General features: G+C 39.0%; 2 protein-coding genes and 2 long non-coding RNA genes across 4 annotated transcripts in view; all 4 read right to left on the minus strand.

The window, feature by feature from the left end:
* Window positions 1-11,491, minus strand: part of LOC109461753 — a 45,467-nt gene extending 33,976 nt beyond the window's left edge. Inside the window, exons 1-12 of the mRNA XM_019758144.1 lie at window positions 11,468-11,491; window positions 11,241-11,311; window positions 10,892-11,028; window positions 10,419-10,559; window positions 9,951-10,037; window positions 8,988-9,191; window positions 8,456-8,659; window positions 8,052-8,249; window positions 7,518-7,721; window positions 6,794-7,002; window positions 6,405-6,591; window positions 5,140-6,072 (exon numbers count right to left, since the gene is read on the minus strand). Of these exons, the coding sequence (XP_019613703.1) occupies window positions 5,140-6,072; window positions 6,405-6,591; window positions 6,794-7,002; window positions 7,518-7,721; window positions 8,052-8,249; window positions 8,456-8,659; window positions 8,988-9,191; window positions 9,951-10,037; window positions 10,419-10,559; window positions 10,892-11,028; window positions 11,241-11,311; window positions 11,468-11,491 (2,599 nt within the window). The remainder of the gene's footprint in view (window positions 1-5,139; window positions 6,073-6,404; window positions 6,592-6,793; window positions 7,003-7,517; window positions 7,722-8,051; window positions 8,250-8,455; window positions 8,660-8,987; window positions 9,192-9,950; window positions 10,038-10,418; window positions 10,560-10,891; window positions 11,029-11,240; window positions 11,312-11,467) is intronic.
* A 148-nt stretch (window positions 11,492-11,639) lies between these two features.
* LOC109461784 lies at window positions 11,640-13,709 on the minus strand. The gene is made up of 4 exons (XR_002139708.1): window positions 13,601-13,709; window positions 12,845-13,204; window positions 12,395-12,520; window positions 11,640-11,730 (listed from the first exon to the last, which is right to left on the minus strand). It is a non-coding gene; the product is annotated as an uncharacterized LOC109461784 (long non-coding RNA).
* Window positions 13,710-14,016: 307 nt separating this feature from the next.
* On the minus strand, window positions 14,017-15,357 carry LOC109461754 (aggrecan core protein-like). The gene is made up of 3 exons (XM_019758145.1): window positions 15,244-15,357; window positions 14,723-14,839; window positions 14,017-14,393 (listed from the first exon to the last, which is right to left on the minus strand). The coding sequence occupies exons 1-3, from the start codon at window positions 15,314-15,316 to the stop codon at window positions 14,017-14,019; spliced, it is 567 nt and encodes a 188-aa protein (XP_019613704.1). The 5' UTR covers window positions 15,317-15,357.
* Window positions 15,358-15,912: 555 nt separating this feature from the next.
* On the minus strand, window positions 15,913-16,948 carry LOC109461785. The gene is made up of 3 exons (XR_002139709.1): window positions 16,852-16,948; window positions 16,505-16,531; window positions 15,913-16,148 (listed from the first exon to the last, which is right to left on the minus strand). It is a non-coding gene; the product is annotated as an uncharacterized LOC109461785 (long non-coding RNA).
* Between the last annotated feature and the right edge of the window lie 11,009 nt (window positions 16,949-27,957).

The raw sequence follows: 27,957 nt of genomic DNA on the forward strand, positions 1-27,957 counted from the left end.
CGTTTCGTCGAGTATTTGTGTAGTTGGGACTACTGTTGTTTGCTTTGTTGTCTTCTCTGTTGTTTTTCCTGTGGTTTTATCTGAGATTTTTATATTCCGTTATCAATGATTTAATCCTTATTATTTATATGAGATTATGTATAATTATCCATAACTGAATGCCCTTGAAAAGGGCATTTTGTTTAAAGATGAGGTAGTTAGTTTCTGCCCTTTACTCCCTGCTGTTTAAGGTATTAGGTAATTTGAATCAAATGTTTAAAGATAAGGTAGTTAGTTGCTGTCATTTGCACCATGTTGTTTCAAGTTAACTTGAGAAGAAGTCCACAACACTGGTTAGTTTGAATCAAATGTTTGAAGAAGATGATGTAGTTAGTTGTCGTTTACACCATGTTGTTTTAAGTATTAGTTAACTTGAGAACTTGAGAAGAAATCTGCAACAGTTTTTAGTTTGAATCAAATATTTGCATATTAAAGAGGAATCAATTTCGTTATTCTATTGTCGGTATCAAAGTAGTTTACCTGTGGTGACCAAGGTTGTAGGCTGTACTGATGACAATAGCGTAGACTTATGGGTAGTTTGTTGGGTTGATTTTTGTGTGGTGACAATGGTAGTTGGTAAAGTTGTCTTTTTGGTTGTTTGTGCAGTAGTTCGTTCCGTAGAGATTTGTGTCGTTGGGACTACTGTTGTTTGCTTTGTTGTCTTCTCTGTTGTTATTCCTGTGGTTTTATCTGAGATTTTTATATTTTGTTATCAATGATTTCATCCTTATCATTTATCTGAGATTATGTATAATTATCCATAACTGGGTACATTGAAAAGGGCATTTTGTTTAAAGATGAGGTAGTTAGTTTCTGTCCTTTACACCCTGTTGTTTAAGGTATTAGGTAATTTGAATCAAATGTTTAAATATGAGGTAGTTAGTTGCTGTCGTTTGCAGCATGTTGGGTCAAGTTAACTTGAAAAGAAGTCCACAACACTGGTTAGTTTGAATCAAATGTTTGAAGAAGATGAGGTAGTTAGTTGTCGTTTACACCATGTTGTTTTAAGTATTAGTTAACTTGAGAACTTGAGAAGAAATCTGCAACAGTTTTTAGTTTGAATCAAGTATTTGCATGTTAAAGAGTAATCAATTTCGTTATTTTGTTGTCGGTATCAAAGTAGTTTACCTGTGGTGACCAAGGTTGTAGGCTGTACTGATGACAGTAGCGTAGACTTATGGGTAGTTTGTTGGGTTGATTTTTTTGTGGTGACAATGGTAGTTGGTAAAGTTGTCTTTTCGGTGGTTTGTGCGGTAGTTCGTTCCGTAGAGATTTGTGTCGTTGGGACTACTGTTGTTTGCTTTGTTGTCTTCTCTGTTGTTATTCCTGTGGTTTTATCTGAGATTTTTATATTTCGTTATCAATGATTTAATCCTTATCATTTATCTGAGATTATGTATAATTATCCATAACTGGGTACCTTGAAAAGGGCATTTTGTTTAAAGATGAGGTAGTAAGTTCCTGTCCTTTACACCCTGCTGTTTAAGGTATTAGGTAATTTGAATCAAATGTTTAAATATGAGGTAGTTAGTTGCTGTCGTTTGCACCATGTTGTTTCAAGTTAACTTGAGAAGAAGTCCACAACACTGGTTAGTTTGAATCAAATGTTTGAAGAAGATGAGGTAGTTAGTTGTCGTTTACACCATGTTGTATTAAGTATTAGTTAACTTGAGAAGAAATCTGCAACAGTTTTTAGTTTGAATCAAATATTTGCATGTTAAAGAGTAATCAATTTCGTTATTTTGTTGTCGGTATCAAAGTAGTTTACCTGTGGTGACCAATGTTGTAGGCTGTACTGATGACAGTAGCGTAGACTTATGGGTAGTTTGTTGGGTTGATTTTTGTGTGGTGACAATGGTAGTTGGTAAAGTTGTCTTTTCGGTGGTTTGTGCAGTAGTTCGTTCCGTAGAGATTTGTGTCGTTGGGACTACTGTTGTTTGCTTTGTTGTCTTGTCTGTTGTTAGTCCTGTGGTTTTATCTGAGATTATAAATTTCGTTATCAATGACTAAATCCTTGGTTAAATAATTATTAAGATGACACATTGATTAAATATGATTTCGTTTAATCTAGATGGCTTTTTTCGTTCAGATTCCCAGCGGAGGCGAAGAGGAACGACGGCAATATACATTTCAATTGACATTTTGTTTAGATACTTTTAAAGGAACATTTTCTTAACGGGTAATGTAGGTAATTACTGTCGTTTACATTGTTATTTAAAGTGTTAGTTTACTTAAGAAGAAATTCGCAACAGAGGTAATTTTGACTCAGACGTTTATGTGTTTAAGTGGAATTTATTTCGTTTTTCAATTATCGGTGTCAAAGTAGTTTACCTGTGGTGACCAAGGTTGTAGGCTGTACTGATGACAGTAGCGTAGACTTATGGGTAGTTTGTTGGGTTGATTTTTGTGTGGTGACAATAGTAGTTGGTAAAGTTGTCTTTTCTGTGGTTTGTGCGGTAGTTCGTTCCGTCGAGATTTGTGTCGTTGGGACTACTGTTGTTTGATGAGTTGTCTTCTCTGTTGTTAGTCCTGTGGTTTTATATAAGATTATATGTCTCGTTTATGTTTAATAAATCTTTAGTAGATATGACACCTTGATCAAAGATGATTTTGTTTAATCAATCAAGATGACGTTTTTTTAATCAAATCAGATTCGCAGAGCAGGCACGAAGAGGAACGATGGCAAACTACATTAAATTTTGTAAATATATTTTGTTTAGATATTTTTAAGGAACAAATTCTAACTGGTATGTTGGTTATATGCTGTCGTTAACACTATGTTGTTTAAAGTATTAGTTTACTCGAGAAGAAATCTGCAACAGTGGTAATTTTGAAGCAAATGTTTATATATGTTAATGAGGACTTAATCTCTTTATTCTATTGTACCGGTATCAAAGTAGCTAGTTTACCTGTCGTGACCAAGGTTGTAGGCTGTATTGTAGTAGGTACCGTAGACTTTCGGGTAGTTTGCTGTGTTGATTGTTGGGTGGTGACTATGGTAGTTGGTAAAGTTGTCTTTTCGGTGGTTTGTGCAGTAGTTCGTTCTGTCGAGATTTGTGTCGTTGGGACTACTGTTGTTTGCTTTGTTGTCTTCTCTGTTGTAAGCCTTGTGGTCTTGTCTGAGATTATATATATGTATGGTTATTTATGACCTCAAAACTCGGTTTAGAGGACGTCTTGATTGTAGGTGAGCTCGTTCAATTAGACGATTTTTGTCAAGCAGATATGCAGCAGCGGTAAAAAGAAACGTTTACCAGATTCTTCAAAGGACATTTAGTTTACAGAAAACGTACATGTTTGCTGTGGTTTACACCATGTTGTTGAAATGAATAGTTTTGCTTGAGATGAAATCTTTCAAAGAGTTCTTCTAAATCAAATGTTTCCATGTTAAAGAGAATGCAATCATGGTAATATGTCATCGATATCAAAATAATTTACCTGTAGTGACCAAGGTTGTAGGCTGTATTGTAGTAGGTACCGTAGATTTATAGGTAGTTTGTTGTGTTGATTTTTGTGTGGTGACAATGGTAGTTGGTAAAGTTGTCTTTTCAGTGGTTTGTGCAGTAGTTCGTTCCGTCGAGATTTGTGTCGTTGGGACTACTGTTGTTTGATGAGTTGTCTTCTCTGTTGTTAGTCCTGTGGTTTTATTCGTGATTACATACATATAGTTATCAATGACTAAATACTTGGTTGAGTGGACGACATAATTATAGATGAGTTCGTTCAATTTAGATGATTTTTTTCAATCAGATCTGCAGCAGGGACCACTACAAACGATGACTAGATACCTTTAAACGACATAGATGCATTTGAATGGGCATTTAGTTGACAGATAAAGTAGATTATTACTGCTGTTAACATCATGTTGTTTGAAGTGTAAGTCCTGTGTGCGAAGAAATCTGCAACCAGCTGTAATTGTGAATTAAATGTTTCTATATGGTAAAGAGGAATCAAATTCATTATTTTATTATCGGTGTCAAAGTAATTTACCTGTAGTGACCAAGGTTGTAGGCTGTATTGTAGTAGGTACCGTAGATTTATAGGTAGTTTGTTGCGTTGATTTTTGTGTGGTGACTATGGTAGTTGGTAAAGTTGTCTTTTCTGTTGTTTGTGCAGTAGTTCGTTTCGTCGTTATTTGTGTCGTTGGGACGTCTGTTGTTTGCTTTGTTGTCTTCTCTGTTGTAAATGATGTGGTTTTTCCTTAGATTACACACACACATATATATATAGTTATTATGACTTAATATTTGGTTGAGAGGACATATTGATTACAGATAAGTTTGTTCAATTTAGATTTTTTTTGTCAATCGGATTTGCAGCTGGGGCAAAGACACAAACGATGGTTAGATACCTTCAACGGACATTTTGTTTAGATACATTTGAATTGGTATTTTGTTTCTGGATAAAGTAGATAATTGTTGCTGTTTACATCATGTTGTTTAGAGTAGTAGTCCTGTATGCAAAGAAATCTTTAATCAGCTATAATGCATTGTGAATCAAATGTTTCCATATGTTAAATATGAATAAATTTCGTTATTCTATCATTGTAATCAAAGTAATTTACCTGTAGTGACCAAGGTTGTAGGCTGTATTGTAGTAGGTACCGTAGATTTTTGGGTAGTTTGTTGGGTTGTTTTTTGTGTTGTTACAATTGTAGTTGGTAAAGTTGTCTTTTCGGTAGTTTGTGCGGTAGTTCGTTCCGTCGAGATTTGTGTCGTTGGGACTACTGTTGTTTGCTTAGTTGTCTTCTCTGTTGTTAGCCCTGTGGTTTTATCTGAGATTACATATTTAGTTATTAATGACAAAATACTTGGCCGAGATCACATCTTGATTATAGATGAGTTTGTTGAATTTGGATTATTTTTGCCTATCAGATTCGCCGCGCGACGAAGAGGAATGGTAGGGTAAACAAGACTTTAGTATAGGGGTGAAGGAGAACGGCGCGAGGCAAAATGAGTTTAACGGAGGGGGTAGCATGTATTTTTACATGTTGCTGTCGTTGTCGTTTGTCGTTTCCGTTGAAATGTCTGTAGCTGTTGCTACAACATAAAGCAAAATAATAGCAAAGAAAATAACAAGGTGGTTGACATTTGGGTATACCTGTTGTGACTTTCGTCGTTGGTTGTATTGTTGTTGACATCGTTGTGACTTTCGTTGTAGGATTCCCTGTTGTTGGTATGGTGGTGACTTTCGTCGTTGACACAGTGGTGTCTTGTGTTGTTGGCTTTGTTGTCTGGATGGTGGTGACTTGTGTCGTTGATGCAGTGGAGTGCTGTGTTGTAGGATTCCCTGTTGTCGGTATTGTGGTAACTTTCGTCGTTGATACAGTGGTGTCTTGTGTTGTTGGCTTTGTTGTCGGGATGGTGGTGACTTGTGTCGTTGATGCAGTGGAGTGCTGTGTTGTAGGATTCCCTGTTGTCGGGATGGTGGTAACTTTCGTCGTTGACACAGTGGTGTCTTGTGTTGTTGGCTTTGTTGTCTGGATGGTGGTGACTTGTGTCGTTGATGCAGTGGAGTGCTGTGTTGTAGGATTCTCTGTTGTTGGTATGGTGGTAACTTTTGTCGTTGATACAGTGGTGTCTTGTGTTGTAGGCCTTGTTGTCGGGACGGTGGTGACTTGCGTCGTTGATGCTGTGGAGTATTGTGTTGTTGGTTTCGCTGTTGTCGGGATGGTGGTAACTTTCGTCGTTGACACAGTGGAGTCCTGTGTTGTTGGTTTCCCTGTTGTCGGGAAAGTGGTGACTTGCGTCGTTGATGCTGTGGAGTATTTTGTTGTTGGTTTCGCTGTTGTCGGTATGGTGGTAACTTTCGTCGTTGATACAGTGGAGTGTTGTGTTGTTAGTTTCGCTGTTGTCGGGATGGTGGTGACTTGCGTCGTTGATACAGTGGAGTGCTGTGTTGTTGGTTTCGCCGTTGTTGGTATGGTGGTGACTTGCGTTGTTGATACAGTGGACCGCTGTGTTGTTGGTTTCGCTGTTGTCGGTATGGTGGTGACTTTCGTCGTTGCTACAGTGGTTAACTCGTGGTACTCACCTTATGAGGATTAAGAAATTGATAAAATTTATAAAACTAACCAAGTGCTCGCTTTAAAATGAAAGTTTTTATTTTCTGATCTTTCAATAGTGCACAGAATTCGAACTAAAATGTGTAGTTCTGTGATTGGAGCAAAAGATAAAGAAAGCATCCTATCTATATAGACTTAGTTTGGAAATTGTTAATGTTGTAGAAATTGGAACTCCTGCTTTTGGCAGTTCTATATCAGCAAATAAAGACATCGCTTGTGAGTCCATAGTACAGACAGTGTGAATGAAACAAATGTTGAACTAGTTGATTGAAAGTAAAATTATAAAAAAAAACTATCCTACCTAGCATGCAGGCGTAGTGCTTCTTCTTCTTACAGTCCTCAACTTTTAGTTTATAACTCGCAGCCTGTGCTAGGATGGCGCAGTCCTTATCTTCTGTGTTTGTCGCATTTGGGTGGCCATTCAACCAGTCTTCATCGTGAACTTCCAAACTATCACCGTCACCCCACACAAATATTCCCTCCGTTTCCTATGAAATCAAAGCATTTAGAGAATTAATGCCACTGGATATGGGACTGTCTTTTTATGAAAGAAAAAGTTTCAGAATCGTCACTTAACCAAGTGTGGAAATACGGTGATGATACAATTGCAACAACTAGCAATCTGTTATCAAAATGATCTTCAATATTGAAGACAATTTAACCTGTAATTTGTGTGTGCATTCTACTTACTCGGTCAGAAAGGTGGACCCAGGAGGATTCCAAACTTTCTGTCATCATGTAATTCTTGACATAGTGGTGAGCGGCTTCAGTTTCCGGCTGAAACAACCTTCCCCCAGAACACTCACACTTCTCAATAGCGTCATTGAAAGTCGCGTCTTGTTTCTCAAAGAAGTAACAGATGTTGTGTCCATTATGACGTATCCATTCCGTCGGGCAAGCTTCGGAATAAAACATAATCATTATACTTATATGAGGTCAAAATGAGGACGTACATAAGAAATAAAATACCTTTATTGTACATTCATGCCACGACGGGCTAGGTACAGGTCAACATATAACAGACACATAACAAACGTATATAGGAAATTGGAGACAAAAGATGCACTACAATAAGACATGTTAACATAAGTCGCAACATAAAAAAAAAGAAAAAAATATGTTAGGTGTTTCTGCCGATATTATTCATACACAAAAAAATTGTAGCAAGCACGTGCACGGCTACTTAGAAATTATGGTGTAAGAGAGGACGTCAATGAGATACACCACACAAAATCAGCCACCTTCAACTTGCTACATGACAGTCTCTTGTCATGTGATATTCAGCATCAAGTCACGTGGCAAGAGGCCTAACTCCAAGACAAGATCTTTATCGGGTTAATGAGGAGACAGTACATCTCGAGTAGCTCCCCAGTGTAGGTAACGTTCAAAAATCATATAGGTTCTATCTGCTTACCTGCTTGACATACAAAGCTACCTCTGACGCTTATATCGTTGCAAGATGTTGGAGACCATTGGAAAGAGTTTGACGGCTCAATCATCACGCAATCATTAGTGTCGTCGTTAAGGGTGCTGATGTCTGCTTTCCAATTTGTATAACCAGTTGCATCCAGCGTAGAGCCATCACCCCAAACAAAGGTGCCCTCAGTTGTCCGATCGTCTGCAGAGAATATAAAGAAAAAAAAACACAGGTCAGACCGCATCAGCGTAATCCAGTATCTAAAGCACGCTGATGATTAATTATCTGAGAATAATTAGGTAAACCTTAAGTAAAGTTGATAACAGAACAAAAAACACCAAACGATAAGTTTAAAATAATTGGCACTGAATGTCTTCGCAATGTAATATAATATTAAAAAGACAAGAGGGTTAGATTGTCCCATTTGTTGTTATCTACATCAAACAAGAAAGCACTTTATATTTACGATGCCTTACTAGCTCCGTATAGTATATGCTTGTGCTATGCCATGTATTGCTATGTGTTGCATACCTAATGCAATCCAAGTATCCTCCGTAATCATCTGTTCCAAGATCCCTTGAATGCCCAAATCAAAAGGCATCGCAAGGGTTGCGTCCAGATTCTGGCAGTATTGCTCCGCCAAATCATACGTTACAGAAACGGTACTGAACACCTTGTAATACTGCTCCTCGTATTCATACCATGGGTTGTCTCGACAGGTATTGATGGCTGTAGGACAGGCAAGTATAATGGGTTTATTAACTTCACTGTTATTATCATGCTTTATTGACGATATATCTATAGCTTTCAAATCCTAAATCAAACCTGCATGCACATCATCGATCAAGATTCGATAAATCGAGCTACTCTTGTCAAGCTGTGAATACCGAAATACAATTTCCAGAAATTCTTTGTTTTGAAAATGGATTACTCACGGAGTTCACAAATGTAAACTCGTCTTTCATTATCGTCTAGGCAGTTGCCTGTGTTCCATTCCATATCACCCCCATTAGCCAGGTAGTACACACAGTCGTCTGCCCCTGTGTTGGTGTTGTTGGCAGACCATTTTTCAAAACTTCCGAGTGGATCACCATTGATGTAGATGTACGTCCCTTCAACGGTTCCAAATAGCCCATTATCTGGAAGTGGAATGATGAAATATGTATACAGGTATAGATAAAATGCGCTCAATACAACCAATCAATCAATATAGGCAATAAGTCTTTGCTAAAACTGTCATACTTTGCATGTACCGGCAATCCATTTCTTAATTGCTGGCCTGTCATATAACTCAGTACGTAATTGAATCGAAATGGAAGTTTTACCAGGTCATTGCTTTTCCATACAAATCTTAACCTACATTCCATTAGAATCAACAATTTCTGCTCACCCATGATAGGATTGACCTGTGGTAGAAGTCATGAATAGCTTAGTATATAGCTCAGCCGCATGAAGCCTAGAACCTACCTGATATTCCAATCCAAAATTGCCCGAAGCCTAACGCTGCAGCCAGGCTAACTAAGTAGTCGTGTTCTGTTTGAGACTTGGGCATTACTAATGTCGCCCCGTCAGATTCACACACAAGCGCTGCCATGGTCGCCGAACGAGCCTCGTCGTGAACCTTGTAACACTGTGTCCCCTCTCCGCCGGTGTAGTATCCACTAGGGCACCCTAACAGAACAGACGGTAACATAATCACTATACTGTAAATGAATGTGAATTAATGAAATTACATTATCGTGTCTTGCGACTGTTTTTGTCGACCAGTCCATATGGGCTTATACTATAAGACACCAGAAGTCACATTAACATAAATCCAAATGTCATACAGGAGAAATCAAAGAAAGAACTTAAATGTTATTAAGAACTTACATAAATACAACGTTAATGTGGTACATAACATAGTTGGGACAGACGTCAACTCAAAAGTGCATACTTAAGTCTAATTAGTGAATAATCAAGTCTAAATTAATAAGTCATGATCAAGTCTAACAAGAATAATTTGATAAGATCTAAGAAGTGAATAAGTCATGCTAACACACTCCTGCTAGTTAATAAATGATAAAAGCAGTTTTTTTATTCCCGAATTGTCTTAATAATCAATACTCATTTAAAGATTTCAGGAAGGGTCTTCATTGAGCAATTAAAGTACAACGTTTAGATGTAAAATTTGCAAATAATTCTGTATCTGCATGCCGGTATTACCGCCCTTCGGCGTAACACAACAGCTTCGTATGCACGCGGCGGCAGCTGGCTACATTGCACCAAACAACTTGTTACACCTAATCGTTGAACATCTAACTCTGTAAATCATGTTTAAAGCTATCTAATGATAATGCCTTACTGTATTTGGTGACAGCCAGTTCCAGATTTAGGCAATGGGTATGAATGCATGTGTGATAGAATGGAACTGCTTGACTTAACACATACCTGGGTTACAATCATACGAGCCTTGAGTATTGCTGCATCTTGTTCCGCTTGAGCAATTGTAGCTTCCAATAGCGCATTCATTTATATCTGTGAAAGAATAATATCTCATATGAATCAACTATATCCTTTATAAGTTTCATACAAATTGATGAAACAAACAATAGATGATATGTACTCTATATCCCGAATTAATAGAGAACAAAACCACCCTCAAATACAGAATAACACAGAATTACGCTGAGTGGATTTATAGGCAAAATATAATGGGGCAGCTCTATGCTACTGTCAATCACGTAATATCAATAATTTCTTCTAAATCATTTAGGTTGCAGAAGTAACGTCTTTGCCCCTTCTTACGTCACAGACATTGGGAACAGTTGTAATGAGAATGTACCATACTCAATGAGGGCGTAAGATATGGACAGACAATAATAACGTTCTAAGATAACATTTGCGATAGTTACGCACCTTCACAAGAAGTCCCATTCCCTGTGAAGCCACTGTTGCAAACACAGTAGTATCCATCGTCCCAAGTCAGTATACAGGTAGCATCCTCGTGGCAGTCGTGCACCGTGACTGTGTCATTGCAGCCTACTAACACCAAGAGTGCTGCGACAAAGAGAACATCATTTTGTCGATTTGATTGCGTAGGAAACGTTCATTCTAAACTGGCATATATATATATATATATATATATATATATATATATATATATATATATATATATATATATATATAAGTACCTTTTTGTATGTGAAATAACAATTGCTAGTTATAACTTTCCTAGTAACGTTTGTAAACATGTTGAAATAAAATCATGGGAATGTAACGGACAGTAGACACATCTTACATAGAAGACAATCCTCATTGAACATAGCAACTACATGTTGACTTATAATCCACGCTAAAGGATATTCTATTTGCTTTTGTTAAATCCCTACCTTTCTCCCCAGTAGCGGTCTGGTTTACATAGTTACTGCCAACTGTGTCTCCTTCCAAGCCTTCTATCAGGGCGAGTAGATCCTCCTCGTTGTCCCTGTGTACGTCTACCTCAACAACAGGAGTCACGCTTCCGTCCCTGAGTAACAAGTGCAGCAAAGAACGTTTCAAATTATTTGCTCCACCATGCAGTACCATCACTGATATTGACCAGAATGAGGAGTTCTCTCTAAGAATTTTTTGTTTGATGATGATTGTGTCCTCTTCTTAATCACCATGGTGTCTACAACTCTGTCACTGTCGTGCATGCAACAACGTTTTCCTAGGCCCTAAAATGTATTTTCTACTTACCGCAGGTCGATGACAGTGATGTTTTGTATCCTGTCTGCCGGGATAGAATTGTCTACGAAGAACTGCAGGAGCTGTAACAACAATGGACAGGTGGTCAGAGATTCATTCCACCTCTATACAAGGTACATGCACTCTACTTCATACTTGTTCTGTTAAGTATATGTTTCTTATTCCACGATGTATAATCGCTGGCGATTCATTCAACAAGTGCAACAAGCTGGTCTCACAAGAGCAGCAGAGTGTAGAGGCATTTACCACTTTGGCAAAAGCTGTATTTCTGCACAGCTTTAAGTCAAAACTCAAAGTCCTGATATCGGCATGCCGATTCCTTATCCCTACAGCTGACCGGTACATAGTACGGAGTTATTACGTAGATTCAGTACCTCATTAGTGAAGTTTAGTTTGAAGGTGTCAATGCTGCTCTGCGTCGCCGTAACGGTGGCAAAGTCCAGGTCCGTCAGTTGAAATGCCAGGTACACAAAGGTGAAAGCTGATAAGACAGACATGAAGAATACCATGTATGTATGGTGATACCATATTTGTATGGCTATTTGCAATATTTAAGTACAGTATACATTTTATTTATTATGTTTACCTTCGCAGAAGGAAAACATATTGTTTTTGTTCAGTTTCTTCTTCTTCTCCAAACAAATAAAGTCAATGACCTGAATCAGACGTCTGTCACCATGGTAACGGGTGATCTTGGCTTACATATTTGTAGTAGAACAGAGTTGGAGAGGCTGGTCACCATATATGATATGAATGGGTATGAATAAGAAAAGAGCAGAAGTTTGGAGGACTAGACCATGTGAAGAGTTTTCATTTAGGGTAAAAATGTCAGTTTGGTTTGAAATGTCATAAAAGTAAGGTGGAAGTCATGAGAGGAAAAATGTTATGGTAGATTTTTGTTTTTAACTTTTGTTGTTTGTTGCCTTTTGTATGGCATTGCATGGATAAAATATTCAATTGCAAGTCTGCCTGATGTTTTCTCAGGGAAGCAAAGACAAAAACTGACTTAAAATGTGTACCTGGATTGAATTCTATCAGTGAGCAAGAAACACTGATATCAGTCGTTGTACGCGTTGTATATCTAAAAGCAATAATGACAACGCTTATACAACAGGTCGATTATTGATTTGAGATATTTCATTTACCGTCACAAAAGAAGCCGTCACCGGGGAAACCAGGCCGACACTGGCAGGTATAGAATCCGTAGGTGTTGGTGCAGTTGGCGTTGATGTCACACGGGGACACCAAAAAGTCGTGGCACTCGTCATGGTCTTCAAATCAACAACAAAATAAAACAGTCAGCGGATTCTGTTCTCTCAGATAAGTAGACATCGATAATAATACAAAATGTTACCAAGAAGGGAAAGTCATATTGAGGTAACGTTAGATGCATACTGATACAGACTGTTGGCAATGTGTTTACGGAAGGGTGATAAACAATTGAATGCACATCAGTGATACCAAAAAGAATGTCGGTGCGTATTTGAGATATGTTTGAAGCAAAAAGCCACAGAAAACATGGACAGTGAAGAAACGTTGTTCCAATGCCAGTTAGAAAGAAAATATAACGTTACATGGTGGGCAGTATGGCTTACCTTGTTGACAGACAACTGGATGTGTGTTCGTGCAGTCTGTCAGGAGCCAGTTATAAGATTCCGTGCTCTCCATTACCACGCATAGGCCATTTCCCCACCATGGATTGACCAATGAGGTAAAGCCTACTGGCGTATCGTCACTGACGTACGTATATGTGCCGTCATTGTCAAGGTCAGCCATTCCAATCCAGGTGGTTTCAGATAAAAATGATTTGATGTAGTCGTGCTCTTCTTGGCTCTTTGGTTCGGCTACTATCGCATCTTGATCGGCGCAGTAATTCAGCCCCTGTAGAGCGTTACCGGGGCCCGGGGATATTCTGTAGCAGTAGCCACCGTAGACAGAGTAGCCAGAATTACACACTACATGGGATAAGAAAATGAGGTATTAGAGTTTGGCAATATACAAACATGACTATGAAAACCACTCCTAAGAACCACTTTTTTCCAATCGGTGAATGAGTCACATCCTTATAGTTCCAATCATAGAATTCTAACGCCTTCTCGTATGGCATTTAAGTACTAAATGTATGACCTTAAAGTACTGACTGTATGACCTCAAAATACTAAATGGATGACCTGAAAGAACTAAATGTAAAATTGGTATTCTAGATCTGTACAGGGGCCATTTTCCTCTTTTAAATTTATTCACTGGAGCGCCTGGGCCTGAAAGGGCAAGGCGTAGTAGCTGTAAAAGTTCCTGGCGTTTGGCATGTGCCTACTGTGTAATTATTCTGTGAAACCGAATATTGAACATACCGTGGCATGTGAAGCCATCGCCACTCAAACCGGCATTACATTGGCAGGTGAACGACCCGTACGTGTTTGTGCAGACGGCGTTAACATCGCAAGGCAAATCCAGACATTCATCAATGTCTGTGGCGTAGGAGAAAGATAAGATTAACAGAAAGCGAATGATTAAGATAAAAAATGCTATCCGCTTTGTATTGTTTCTATTGTCAGTTACACAAATTACAGGAAAATAATACGACAGTCATAGGGTGAGAATAATCAACAGGAATTGTAAGAGATGGAATGTTGTCAATTGTTGCATAGATAAACAATAATATCATAATAATAACACGGAGTCAACCAATGCGAACGATATGCTTCAGTAAATAGTAAGAATGTGACATGAAATGTATGTCAGATATGCTTGTAGTCTCTTGTGGAACTCAATATATATATTCACCTTGCTGGCAAACAACTGGATTTGTATCCAAGCATGAATCTTGCGCCCAGTCGTAATCTTGACCGCTGTCCATTATGACACAGTTTCCACTTCCTGGCGCCGCTGCCCATGACGTGAAAACTAGGGCCGAGTCGTCACTGGCGTAGGTAAACGTGCCTGGGTTATTGAGGTCAGTTATTCCAATCCAGGTGGACCCGGTCAGCAAAGCTTTGATGTTGTCGTGCTCCTCTTGACTTCTTGGTTCGGCTGCCCTCCCGCCCTGGCTTGTACAGTAATTCAGCGCTTCTACGGCTTTGCCAGGTGTGGGCGACAACCCGTAGCAGTACCCACCGTGCATTGTGAAGCCTGTACTGCAAAATGCTACAAGAAAGAGGCGTGTGTTGAAGCATCAGAATTATTCATAATAACAAACAGGTTTGGTAACTCTGCCATAGTTTAAAAGAACTACCAAGTTAGAATTAACTATCTGCTTACCTTGATGTTTCGAAGTCATTCGAAGGAAACGTATTACTTGAGGTGTGCTAACTTTATATATATATTGAAAAATGAAGTTCTGCATTGTAACGTTTCAACATTGTTTTTTTTTATAAGTAAAGGCAATTGTTTACAGCTATGGCGAAATTCTCTCAAGCCGAGCTTTAATGTAAATATATTATTCTCACAATGAAAATGAATATCTATATACATACGTTGGCAGGTGAAACCGTCACCGTAGTAGTCACTATGACATTCGCAGGTGAAAGATCCGATGGTGTTCGTGCAATCCGCGTTTGGATCGCAAGGCGACGTCAGACATTCGTCGGGGTCTGAGGAGATAAACAAGTGAGACAACATGATAGAGAGAAAAAATATGTCATCATATTTACCTCCTTGTGCTCTCACTATTCGTCGTGTAGGATTTCTCTGGCTTGCTGTTTAGGCAATTTTTTTTTTGGGGGGGGTGACCCTTATTTAAAATCAAGGTATGCTGAGAATTGATTTACTAACCACAATGTATCCACAAACTACAACCTATCAATATCGATCTACACGGCTGAATTTGCCTGTTGTGGCCAGGAAACATGCCAACTGGTGATGAGCCAAAAAGCTAGCTGAAAGACAACTGATGGGCGTATGGGTGAGGATTGGTACATGTCAAATGAGCTAGCCCATCTAGACAATAGTTACGTTATAATTATCGTTCGAACATAACACAACGAACAGTACCAACCTGCTTCGCAGACGACAAATTTATCTTCTGTACAAGCTATTGGGTTCCACAGGTAGTCTTCGTTTGTATCCATGATAACACAATCAAGGGCTCCAGTATTACTAACTGACCCCCACGGACTAAAAGCACCTGCAATGAAAGTAATAACAACGTTAGTTATATATAATGATTATGCACGTAGCACATAAACACACAGAAACTGTAAACAGGAATATACTAACATTATGATCGGATTGGCTCTATCATGTTGGATTTTAAAACAGAAATTTCGAAACATGTTTCAAAGTCAAAGTAAAATGTTACCATGCATACGTTTCACAAACATAATTATACGTAAATATTATTATGAGGAAATATGCTGTTTGACTTTGCCTGTACTGTACTGATACAACTCCATTCTATTAACCCATGTTGATAACATGATACAGAGCTAAAACTTGCGATAAACTTCGTCGTCATTCGTTGTCAATTTTCGACCATTTTTTCCACCGATTTTGACCGATTGCTGAGGCCACTCATTTTGTCTGCGGAAGGCTGTGGTCATCAGGCAGTCGAAATGTCGATACGCCAGCTTCTTGTTTTAGCACTAGAGCTCTACTCTGCTCGGTTACATTTTACAGAAATTAGTGCCCAAGACTATGACCATGACTAACCTAAAGGTGTTTCGTCAGCGTATGCCCAGGTTCCCTCTTCAATTGTATCAGATACGCCGATGCATGGCGATATATAGCCGCGGACTATGGTCTTCAGCATGTCGTGTTGTTGCTGAGTCTTTGGCTTGGCGGGGTCCGTGGCCAATCCTGCCTCACTCCTACAAGCAGCCAGTGCGTCTATTGCCGACATTCTTGTAGTGAGGAGCTTGTAGCACATTGTGTCTGTTGTGCCTCGAAAGCCAGTGGGACAACCTGAAGAATAGGGCATTTGTTTTTTTGAATTTGTATCTATTTCTGTTTTCGTTTACCAGGGTACTGGTTTGTAGAGAGGTGTTTGTACATGAATACATACAGATATACACAAGAAGATAGACAAATATAGATTTGAGATCACAGACAAAAATTGTTAACAACAATCGGGTTATTATACATCATGACTTTAAAAGAAAAGAAAAAGACATTACTTATTTATTGGCTTGTAATAATGATACCTGAAAGGATTATGAATGTATGTTTCTTTCAATGATCATTATGATTGTTCCTTACCAATCCCATCTAATAGTCAAATAGATTTTAAACAAGAAATCAATTTACTGAATTATACATACTTATTTCGACTGGCCATGTATCAGGGTCTGTGAGGGAAAAGAAAGCATATTTGATTAATGACAACTACTTGGCGGTCTACATTTATGTTTCTATATCAATACTCCTTGATTTGTCCAATAATGTCACTAAAATCAGTGTCGTCTTTGTTTTCCTCTAGGAGTAGCAATTCAACAGCTACTTACAAAACCAATTCACGTATATTTATCAAGAGTCAACTTAACTTCAGATGAGGCAATATGTTACGAATAAAAACCATATCTTTGTTCTAAGCATTAGTGTTTTATGGGGTGAAGGCTTGTGTGCCTGTCTGATTTTGACATGACTCTTTCCATGGCAGTTTACTTACCTATTTGGCAAACGTATGATACTAATAGATCCTTTGCTTCTGCAACAGGGTCACAGAAATACGGTGTCCATTTGTATTCTCTCTCTCCATCCATTTCTATACAGTCTTTGTCATCTCTGTTACTTACTCCCGACCACATTTGGAAAGCCCCTACGGGAGAGCCGTCCATGTATAGTACGGTGTTTTCTGTTGCAAAGTCATTGATGCCAATCATTGCTGAAACTGGCGATGACGCTGCCAATAACACCGCTTTGATATCCTCATGCTCGTCTAAGCTTTTCGGATCCGCCAGTCTTCCTCCGTCCTGGGCGCAGGCGGCTTGGGCGTCATAGAAGTTGACGGAGGCGATAACTACTTTGTAGCAATAAGGGTCCCCATATGTATATCCATCCGGGCAATCTACAAAAAAGAAAACATGGGGAAAGTCACCCTTGGTTATCAGTTGACTAACATTCAATACTGTGTAAAACACTCAACAAAATCCAAATGTTTGATTTTCTATCTCTCTATAGTTAGACACATGTGTTATGTGTAAGTTACATGTTCTTGGATTGTCCTGAACAGTACATGGAAAATATACAGTCAAACCTGTCGATAGAAGGCACTCAAGGGACTAAACAAAATGGCTGCTTAAAAAGAGTGCCTGCACCAAACCAGGATTGATCGGCACATGTATGTATCTGGTAATAGGCTTATCCAAGGCTTATGATTATAAAACTATGAGATAGATAGAATCATGAGATAGATTTGAATCACAAAATACTAGACCACACAGAATAACATCAGAGCAAATTTTTGAATTTCATTCAACTGCACTACATTAACATCAAAAAGAATGTTTACTGTAGTGCAGCCAAATTCAAGAAAATGTGCCTAGGGATGGCCACAGTTTATAAAGTCCAGTTTGTTATATAAACAAATTTCAGCAAACCTTTGTTTAAACAATCAAAGCCATGTTTGCTTAACATTCAAATGTGGTCTTTGGTCAGGTTTTCTGTTTAAAAAAAGTTTTTTTTAGATACCTCAATTTTTTTCCTGAATCAAAAGTTCCACAGACGAAATCAGTTTGTTCTTTGTACAATTTATGTAATCTCACAATAACACCAAAAGAGTAAATGTAATGGAATTCAGCTCCGGATCCACTACAATAAGTTTTGGTGAACTGCAGATGAATTCAATAAAATAATGCTCGGAGATACAGATATAAACTTCAGTTTGTTATATCAAGGACATGTCAATGGTCATATAAACAAACTTCAGTAAACCTTTGCATGAAAGTCCATCTGTGTTGGTACAAGTCATTATGAAATAAATACTAAGCTTTAACTTCCAACACTTAGATAACAGAATTAGGACTTACCCCAAATTTTCGGTTGACTCCATCAACCTTGTTCACGGATTGGACCCGTCTACTCTTGGAACGTGACGTCAGAGACACGTGACCGCAGTAGCGGGTCGTACGTGCCAGATAACTTGTGTCGCCCCCCGTCTCTGGTCAGGGTAGGTCTGTGAGCTCTTATGTAGACCGCCTCCTTCACTCCTCTTGCAAAGAAGTCCGATTCAGAATCAAGGATTTTGACCCCTTCCAGAGTCTAGAGATACCGAGTGTCCCGGAGATTCAATGTGAATATGTTGTGAGACCTCTGAGTTTACAGAACTAGGACGTTGATGTTCCAGGAATCTCGTTTTTAATATTCCACCAGAATATTTCTAAGTGTGGTCTAAAGCAGGTCTTAAAACCGTACTTGTTGAAGATCCTCCGAAGGGCCTTCACAGACCATTTGAACAGTCTAGATCCCGACATAAAGTTCACCTTCGAACCTGAACAAAACAAGTCCCTACCTTTCCTGGACACACTCACTGTCATACAAGAAGACGGTTCACTATAGGTTAAGATATATACAGGAAGAAAACACACACTGACCAATATTTAAACTTCTTCAAATCACCCCCTAGACCATAAGATCGGTGTCGTAAAAACCTTATTTCATATGGCTAATACTGATACCCAGGACTAAGAGACAGAAAAAGAGCACGTGACTCAGGCATTAAAGCAGTGTGGTTACCCCGATTGGGTCATCAGGAAGACCAGTACACCCAAACCCTTAGATAGTACCACAAAGAATCAGTCCTCTTCCTCAAAACCTAATAGAGGACTAGTAGTCTTACCATATTCCAAGGGTACCTCTGAGGCCCTTCGGAGGATCTTCAACAAGTACGGTTTTAAGACCTGCTTTAGACCCACTCGCACACTTAGAAATATTCTGGTGGCACCAAAAGACAAAACTCCAAAGGAAAACAGATGTGGGAGTAGTGAACCACATCAAGTGCCAGGGTCAAACCAGGAAGGGTCCGTGTAAGGAGACAGACATAGGCGAGAGAGAACGTGCATTAAAAACGAGATTCCTGGAACATCAACGTCCTAGTTCTGTAAACTCAGAGGTCTCACAACATATTCACATTGAATCTCCGGGACACTCGGTATCTCTAGACTCTGGAAGGGGTCAAAATCCTTGATTCTGAATCGGACTTCTTTGCAAGAGGAGTGAAGGAGGATAAGAGCTCACAGACCTACCCTGACCAGAGACGGGGGGCGACACAAGTTATCTGGCACGTACGACCCGCTACTGCGGTCACGTGTCTCTGACGTCACGTTCCAAGAGTAGACGGGTCCAATCCGTGAACAAGGTTGATGGAGTCAACCGAAAATTTGGGGTAAGTCCTAATTTTGTTATCTAAGTGTTGGAAGTTAAAGCTTAGTATTTATTTCATAATGACTTGTACCAACACAGATGGACTTTCATGCAAAGGTTTACTGAAGTTTGTTTATATGACCATTGACATGTCCTTGATATAACAAACTGAAGTTTATATCTGTATCTCCGAGCATTATTTTATTGAATTCATCTGCAGTTCACCAAAACTTATTGTAGTGGATCCGGAGCTGAATTCCATTTCATTTACTCTTTTGGTCAACCGAGTCAACCGAAAACTTGGGGTAAGTCCCAATTCTGTAATCTAAGTGTTGGAAGTTAAAGCTTAGTCTTTATTTCATAGTCAGTAAACCTTTGTTTAACCATCAGAGTTTAGAGCCATGTTTGTTTAACAATGAAATGTGTTCTTGGGGTAAATTGGGTCTATTCATTAAACAGCCAACAAATTATCCATTTGCTTGATTAGCTGTCTTCTTGTGTATCTGTATCGTGCACATGACAGTTATGTCCATAAATGGATTACTTATATCAACCTTTTACAAATTCCAACTATGGTTCAACCACATCTAGTATAACGTGGCATCATGATAGTGTTATCCTTGTACCTGTTCATGTACATTGTATCAGAATATACTACATGTACAAATAGTAAAATCTTTGAGATACTAGTATACAAAAAATACATTAAACGTCGCCAGACGCCACATGGGTTGAATATAATCTGGATGGAAAGGGATCCTGATATTTAAGAAAAGTCTCAAATACATGTGCAGATGTATTATTATGAATCTACGCAATGAGGGGGAGGGGGGTCATGCGGACCAGAGTGAGAAAATCAAACCGCACCCATATCGTCCTTCAACTTTAAGGCTGTGACCAGAGAAAGTATTCAACATGTCAAATGCCCTAAGCTACTAACTGCTGGCATTCCAGCAATCTTATCAAAATGTGTTTCGTCATGTCTTGGGTACAGAATGTACTGTTAGCCACAGCTCAGGTGTTTTTTTTTTCTTGTCTTTGTAAAGAAAGGGCCTTTTAAGACATGTAGTTTCGTCTTATTGTTACCTGTGAATAAAGAGAGGAAACTACGTGGCAGCAACGGTTCGACTGTACAGTGCAGTTCGCACGAGTACGAGAATGATCATGCCCGTTGGAGAGAAGTTTGCATAGCAGTCCCTCATGCCAAATGGAGTCAAAGGCTTTTGATAGGTCGACAAAACAAGCGAATAAACGTTTACAAGACTGTGTGTCTTTAGATTTTTCAATATGAAGATGTTATCTGAGGTTTCGCTCATGCCATTCCTAGTTTTGACCCTGGCTTCCGACTGGTTGTATAAGATTTTGATTATGTCGAATAGTTTGCCTGAAATACCGTTGGAGAGAAGTTTGCATAGCAGTTCCTAATGCCAAATAGAGTCAAAGGCTTTTGATAGGTCGACAAACAAGCGAATAAACGTTTACCAGACAGTGTCTCTTTAGATATTTCAGTATGAAGTAGTTTTTTCTGAATCCTGTTTGGTTTGGTTTTATGATTTCATTTTCTTCAAAGAAGGTTGACAGTCTTTTGTTTAGTATTGAGGAGGAAAGCTTTCCTAAGCAGCTGTTAATGGCGATCCCACGATAATTATTTGGGTCATCTTTTCGCTTCTAGACCACGTTTTTGGAAAAATTCCATTCGAAAATGTATTGTTGAACAGTCTTAATAGAGGGGTCAATAAAATTCGTATTATTAATATGTATCTCCAATAAGATGGTAATGTTATGAGTGTGTGTGTGTGTGTGTAGGGTCTTTGTCATTTTCATCTTCATCCTAAGTGGTATTTTTCTAAAGAAAAGAAGACAAGGGGCTAAGTACATCCCTACAGTGAATATAGCACGTACCGTTAGTCAATTTCTAAAAGTCTGCAATATGAGCAAATACAGAATATTTTCGTACCCATTTCTCCCTGATAAAAAATTCACTCCTCAGTGACTATGGCATCACTTGAAGTACTAGTAGTATCTTTATAAAAGTACCCAACATGAGGAAATGTAGAATATTCATCCACCCATTCTTACCCAAGAAACGTAGGGAGGTAAACATCCTGCATTCGCTTGTATGTTAATTATATTTTGTTGTATGGAGCTAAAAATACGTTATAAACTTGAGTGCAGTGCCACACTGTCCTTGCTACTGTTTTGTTGTGTATTGATGAATAAAAAAAATAGCCATTTTTACCAGCCAGTTTCAACTCCTTGCATGACTTAGCTCTAGAAAGGCTGCGTGGCATTAAAGCTGGCTGTGTATCTGCACTGTACTTTAGACTACATACTTATATCAAAACAAGGACACGTTTAAAAATCTGTTCATCATTGATTGAGACTCAGAATCGCTCAGTAATTCGACCTACGGGGAGTGCATTAGGACAATTATTGAACCTGCGTGACTTGCATTTTTAGTTATCACAAAAAGCATCACCATATATAGCAGCAGGTATAATTATCCTGTCGGTGACCCCAGACCCAAACTTGCTGCACTGTGCCACGTATGCACACATGGCCTCCACACTCTACAACAATACTGTGTTATATCCATACGTACATGTTGTGAAACAAAGAACGGATTTTAAATCGCACACGTGGCATGAGGAATGAGGAACAATTTCAATTGTTCAACTAAGGCCACACTAGCTTGATTTTATGGATTAAATCCTATGAAGACCCACAAACTAATGCGTGCGGGCGAATAAAAAAAATAAGGGCCAAAAAATGCTGCTAAACCACAGGAATACAAAGCTGGCATTCTGAATTTGCGGTAGTACATAGTTACTTTTACGACAAACAAGAAAATAACCTCCTTTGTTGAAATATTCCCTGTTGCTATGCTCAACAGCATAGGCATCTCAACAACGCAGGATTTGAGCTGATTTGGTAAAATAGTTTTGAGAGTATTTACATGCAACATAATGTCCCGAATACCACGAAATACCATGATTTCAACTATTCAACAAATCTGTGTCCTTGGACATGCTTAAACGGAAGTTTTCGATGAAATAACTGATTTTTGGGGGGGCGGAATGGCTAAAGGTGGGCGAGTTGGGGGGGGGGGTACCAAATCACTAGCTGGGAGGGCGAAATCACGGGAGGGCGAGATCGCTGTGACACGTTACCGGCACGTTTATGAATCGGCACTGTCTTGAGTCGTGGAGCTTCGGTAGTCTGGGTGCCATCCTCTATAGTTACCGTCGCTAGCTACCATGGACTACGGAGGACCATGGTCTACGGGGGATTGTGGTACCCAGGACGTGTTCTTTTAGGGGGGAGGATGGGGCAGGCAAAAATCAATGTGGCCTATAACTTAACCCCAAAGGCGCCGGCATTTCCACTTGCCTGTCAAATCACAGGTTATAATGTACGATTTTCTGTCTTTTCTGTAATTGTTACAAATGGTGTGTTTACGAGTACTTTTGTTTTCCTAGTTTGGCACCAAACACTTCTTGGTGCAAAGTCTGGCCTGTAAACGTTCGGCCGGCCTGAAATTACAGACCACTCATCTGACCTTTTAAGTCAACGCTTGAATCTAACCAGTCATCTGTGAGATTATTGGTCTTTTGTTACGCCTGGGCTTCAGGCTATAGCTACACGCGCTAAATAAACTCGTGTTAAATTTTAGTCTCATATCTCATATCGGTAGCCATGGCTGCCAAAAAAGTGCCTATACAAAATTACTAAAGGCCAATGTTGCTTTTTATTCAGAAAGTAAGGAATTTATAGCTGCATTTGCGTTTTTTCTGGGGTAGGTGACCTTGTAGCGGCTTCAATTAAGTGGACTGTCAATTATATGACCTTTGATGGCCCTCTAAGCTTTGTCTAAACCTTTTGTAACAAATCTCAAGTGAATAGACTTGAAACCCACACAAAAATTGCACAAACCCATGTGACAACATTCTAACCGTCCTTTATCGTAGCTAGAATACTTTTGAATCCGTCAGAAGGTAACTGAAGCCCTTTCAGACAAGTAACCCACTGGAGAGGAAAATTACTCTGACGCATTTAACACATTCTTCGGGAGTCAGAGATGGCGTCCAAAACGTAAATTAAAAACCGATTTCGTGTGATCGGTAAAATTCATCAAAAAGCCAAATCTGAACTGTGTTCCACAGAGTCACTGTTATGGCACGATTGTTTAGGTTATGCCAACATGTAAATCTACTCAAAAATTCTATGGAAAATCCGCCAGCTTCCCATGTATTGTGGGGCTGTGACCTTTGATGACGAAAATTAACAACAATCATACACGCTACTTATGATGCGTGACACCGCGTAATGGCAGTGTAGCAAAATTGGTCAAAATCTGTCCACCATATTGTAATGTTGTCGGGAAGGAGCCATGAAGTGAAGAAGTTATAGTTGGGGCACAGCAAATTTGTTTAGTCTTGATGATGTCAATTTATGACTACGTATGTTCGTACATTATACACTAAAACGGGAGTGTAGCAAAATTGGTCAAAATCTGTCCACCATATTGTAATGTTGTCGGGAGGGAGCCATGAAGTGAAGAAGTTATAGTTGGGGCACAGCAAATTTCTTTAGTCTTGATGATGTCATTTTATGACTACGTATGTTCGTACATTGTACACTAAAACGGGAGTAACCAACGTTTCGTGATGAAACGTTAACAACAATACTCATTCTCTCCATCTGTTTCTATATTTAATTTTAATGTGTGTGTGTGTCTGTCTTTGTGTTGTGTATGTATGTTTGTGTGTGTGTGTGTGTGTGTGTGTGTGTGTGTGTGTGTGTGTGTGTGTGCTGGGGGGGCAGAGAGACTATAAGAAAGAGAGAAATGGATATGAAATATAGATAAAGAGGTTTATGGTACAAGATATCTGTCAATCCGTCATCATCATCATTTAACAAGATATCTATCTAAGAATCAACGGCAGAAAAGTAGATTAAGTGATTTGTTTATACCTATATAAACTTATAATACGGACAAGCTGAAATCGATATGCAACAACTTGGAATATATATGAACAACTGCGGGTTTAAACCAGCTATAGCTATATACAGCTGAAGCCAAATACAACCTCCAGTCATGTTATTGATACGGGACACATGGGGAATACTGGTAAATGGTAGCTACTAATGCCCAACGCTCAGTTATCTTCTTGTTTGTGCCTCATCATTTCAATAAGCCATGTTTAAAGATGTTAAACCTTGACCTAAATTCGGTATGGAATCCCAGGCAGTTGCCATTATGGAGCATGAATTTTCTCATTAAATATGCAAAGTAGGTATTACATGATTGACATATGCACATGTTCCTCTGGTTCTCAATTACACATAGGCATACCTTGGAAAACTGCAGATTTGTAGTATTTCCCAATTGATCATACAAATTAGATCTTGATTTGCATGATTATTATCTAATTATAGCAAGCATCACTCAATCTATCTATATACCAAAAATCACAACGATCCACCAACCTTTCCTTGAGTTCTCCTCCCTTGAAGATTTTTAAAGAAACGCTTCTGCACTTCTAGAACAAACTGCTGGGGGCCTAGACCAATACCACTTCTTCCCGAGCAAAATAGCTATCTACCATCCAATATTCGTGACTCTAGAATGTCCAGATCACAAGATATCAAAACTGACTGTTCCACCGCAGTACCATTACAAGCATATCCAGGGGGTCGAAAATCTAACTATTTTGAGGTCGCAGCAATATATAGCCACCTAATAAGTTTCCGGACAGTCCATCTATAGCTTCTTGAGTTATCGTGCTAAACTCCACACATACATACAGACAGACAGACAGACAGACAGACAGACAGACAGACAGACGTACATACCTTTAACCTACCTACCTACATACATACATACATACATACAAACCCTACCAAAAACATAACCTTGTAGGCGAGGGTACTAATTGTAAATACATGGGTGTTAGATGTACTCATAGATAGATATGAAATGGAATTATTTCAAAGCTATTTTACACTGATTTTGATTCTGTGATCAATCAATCAATCAGTCGATATAAGTATCAATCAATCAATTCATTCACCTACCTATCACGTTTATAGTATATTATGACATGTAGGCCTTCGCCTACATTAATGCCCTGAGTCGCCCAATAAGTTAGATCCTATAGTATATATACATGTAGGCCACGGAGCTGCATATGTTGAAAATATAGTCTAAAACCAATATTATGACTTATAATCTTTAGCTAGATACCTGAACCGATTCAACGAACTCTATGTACTGTAGGTAATGCCGCATTCAGTGTGTTTTTGATAAGGTCAGTACATGTCAGTACATGTACATCTCTAGATAGATACCCTGAATGGACCCAACGTACCCTATGTAGGTCATACTTGCATTCAGTGTGTCATTACTAAAGTCAGTACTATAGCATGTATACATTTTTCTTCATAGATGACTCCATATAAGACTACTAAAGTCAATAATATTACGACCTTCATCTAGATCTATCCCCTGATTCAACACTATGTATTCTATATAGGACAAAGCTGCACGTGTTATAGATAAGATTAAGTCTGTGTCCATGAACCAGTTATGGACAATACAGTGACCTTTGGGTCTGTATTCTGACATGTATTCGCTGTAAATATATCCCTACTTCTCATCGTTTATGATACAGAGAGATTATTGACATCTATATCGACCTAATAATTGGCACATTCATATATGGCCACAAGCTTAGCTTGTTGAGTTGAATTGCATAGAAGTAATGTATGTAGTATACAGGTTCTATATAGGTGGTTCACATGTTAGTATCTACATTTCGATATTAAGTAGACACAAGACACAAGAAAAACTCCTATTCTTGTGCACAAAACAATCTCCAAGCAGATCCTAGGGATAAGACAGTATCAAATTGGCCAGGCAGTATCCATTGGCCAGAGATGGCCCAATACGCCACCCTAGGATCTGCTTGGAGACTATACAAACGCGCATCAGCCCAATATCAGTTCCCCAGTCTGAGAGCATATTGCGGTGCAGTGGCACATAAATATGAGTTATTTGTTGACTAAACAAAGTTAACTTCACTCAAAGCTGGAAGCAAATAAAAATGATATGGAATATGAAGTTAGCTGCCTATCGCGCGACATAATGCAACATAATTACCAGAAGACCATAATGCGTCATAGTGTCGTAATTAGCCCAGCTAACTGCAGCATGTTTTCATAAATATTCCGTTAAAAAAAGTTGCTATGAAGAATAATATTCTCTACTTTTGCCTGGAAAATATGGCTGGTGACTATCATGAACATTAGAAAACAGCTAATTCTTTTGATCTCGTCAAATTTTGGATACTTTATGATCTAGAATGAAATAAGTTGCCCTACCTTGAGCTGATGCCCCTCCTACCAGTTGTAGCACTACCGCCAAGAGCGCTGTTACTAGTTGCAAGTTTCTTGGCACGTTTTTCCAGATACCTTTGGTCTTCACCCGCCAGCATTCCAAGTATATACACATGATGATAGCAGCAAGCGTAAATATTCCTAAACTACAATTGTTTTTTTTCCACAGTTTTTAGTCGCGGTAAGGAAGATTTTCGTGCCCGGTGTACAGGACAAATCCTTCGTCGCTGAAGTCACAATTTAATCGTTTGCAATGACGTGCGTTGAAAAACTTGAAAGGTTGGTTCACGCCTTAACCAAGGCCGGTCGGAGTCAAATAGGCGGCCGGCAAACAATTGATGTAATCACTTCGACTGACAGATATTGTCACATTTTCAAAGGGACTTCTCTGCTGCTCCAGGCTTTACATCATAGTTGGGTATAGAAAACAGTATGAAAGGCTGAGGCCCTTTTTATTCGAGAAATGTCTTCAAAAGAGTTCACCTTCAATTTGATTAGCCGAGTGTGTGAAGCTACCGTGCTGTCGGCGTGCCCAGAGGCGGGCCCGTATGGTTTAGTCTCCGGTTAAATCCGCACGTTGCCCCGGTCTCGTTGTCTCAACGTGTATTGTTTGGATAGATCCGTACTCTCATAGGTACTATTCTGTAACCCCTTCTGAGGGTGACATGTCGTTGGTTTTAAAGACAAGATAATATAATGATAACTCAAGGGTGTATATGTGTTTTATTAGGTTAACGTTTCAACCTGTGCGTAGGAATTATCCTGAAGTGGCTTGATTTTGGTCACAAGTGATAGTGGCAGAGAAACACGCAAAACTGTGATTCCTATGTAATCACGGCGTACATGAGCAGGGCATTGTAGTCAATTGTTTCACGTTCGACCGAAGTCACTAATTGCTAAGTATAATTACCGTACGTTAACCTCCGACAAAATTGTCTTCCTTTTTTACGACCTTTCCACAATTCTGTTTGTCTTACTTAAGTCTATGAAGAGGGTGACATGATAACAGAAGAAG

This window comes from Branchiostoma belcheri, unplaced genomic scaffold (genome assembly GCF_001625305.1).
Source record: "Branchiostoma belcheri isolate BF01 breed outbred unplaced genomic scaffold, Haploidv18h27 scaffold96, whole genome shotgun sequence".
Classification (NCBI taxonomy): domain Eukaryota; kingdom Metazoa; phylum Chordata; class Leptocardii; order Amphioxiformes; family Branchiostomatidae; genus Branchiostoma; species Branchiostoma belcheri.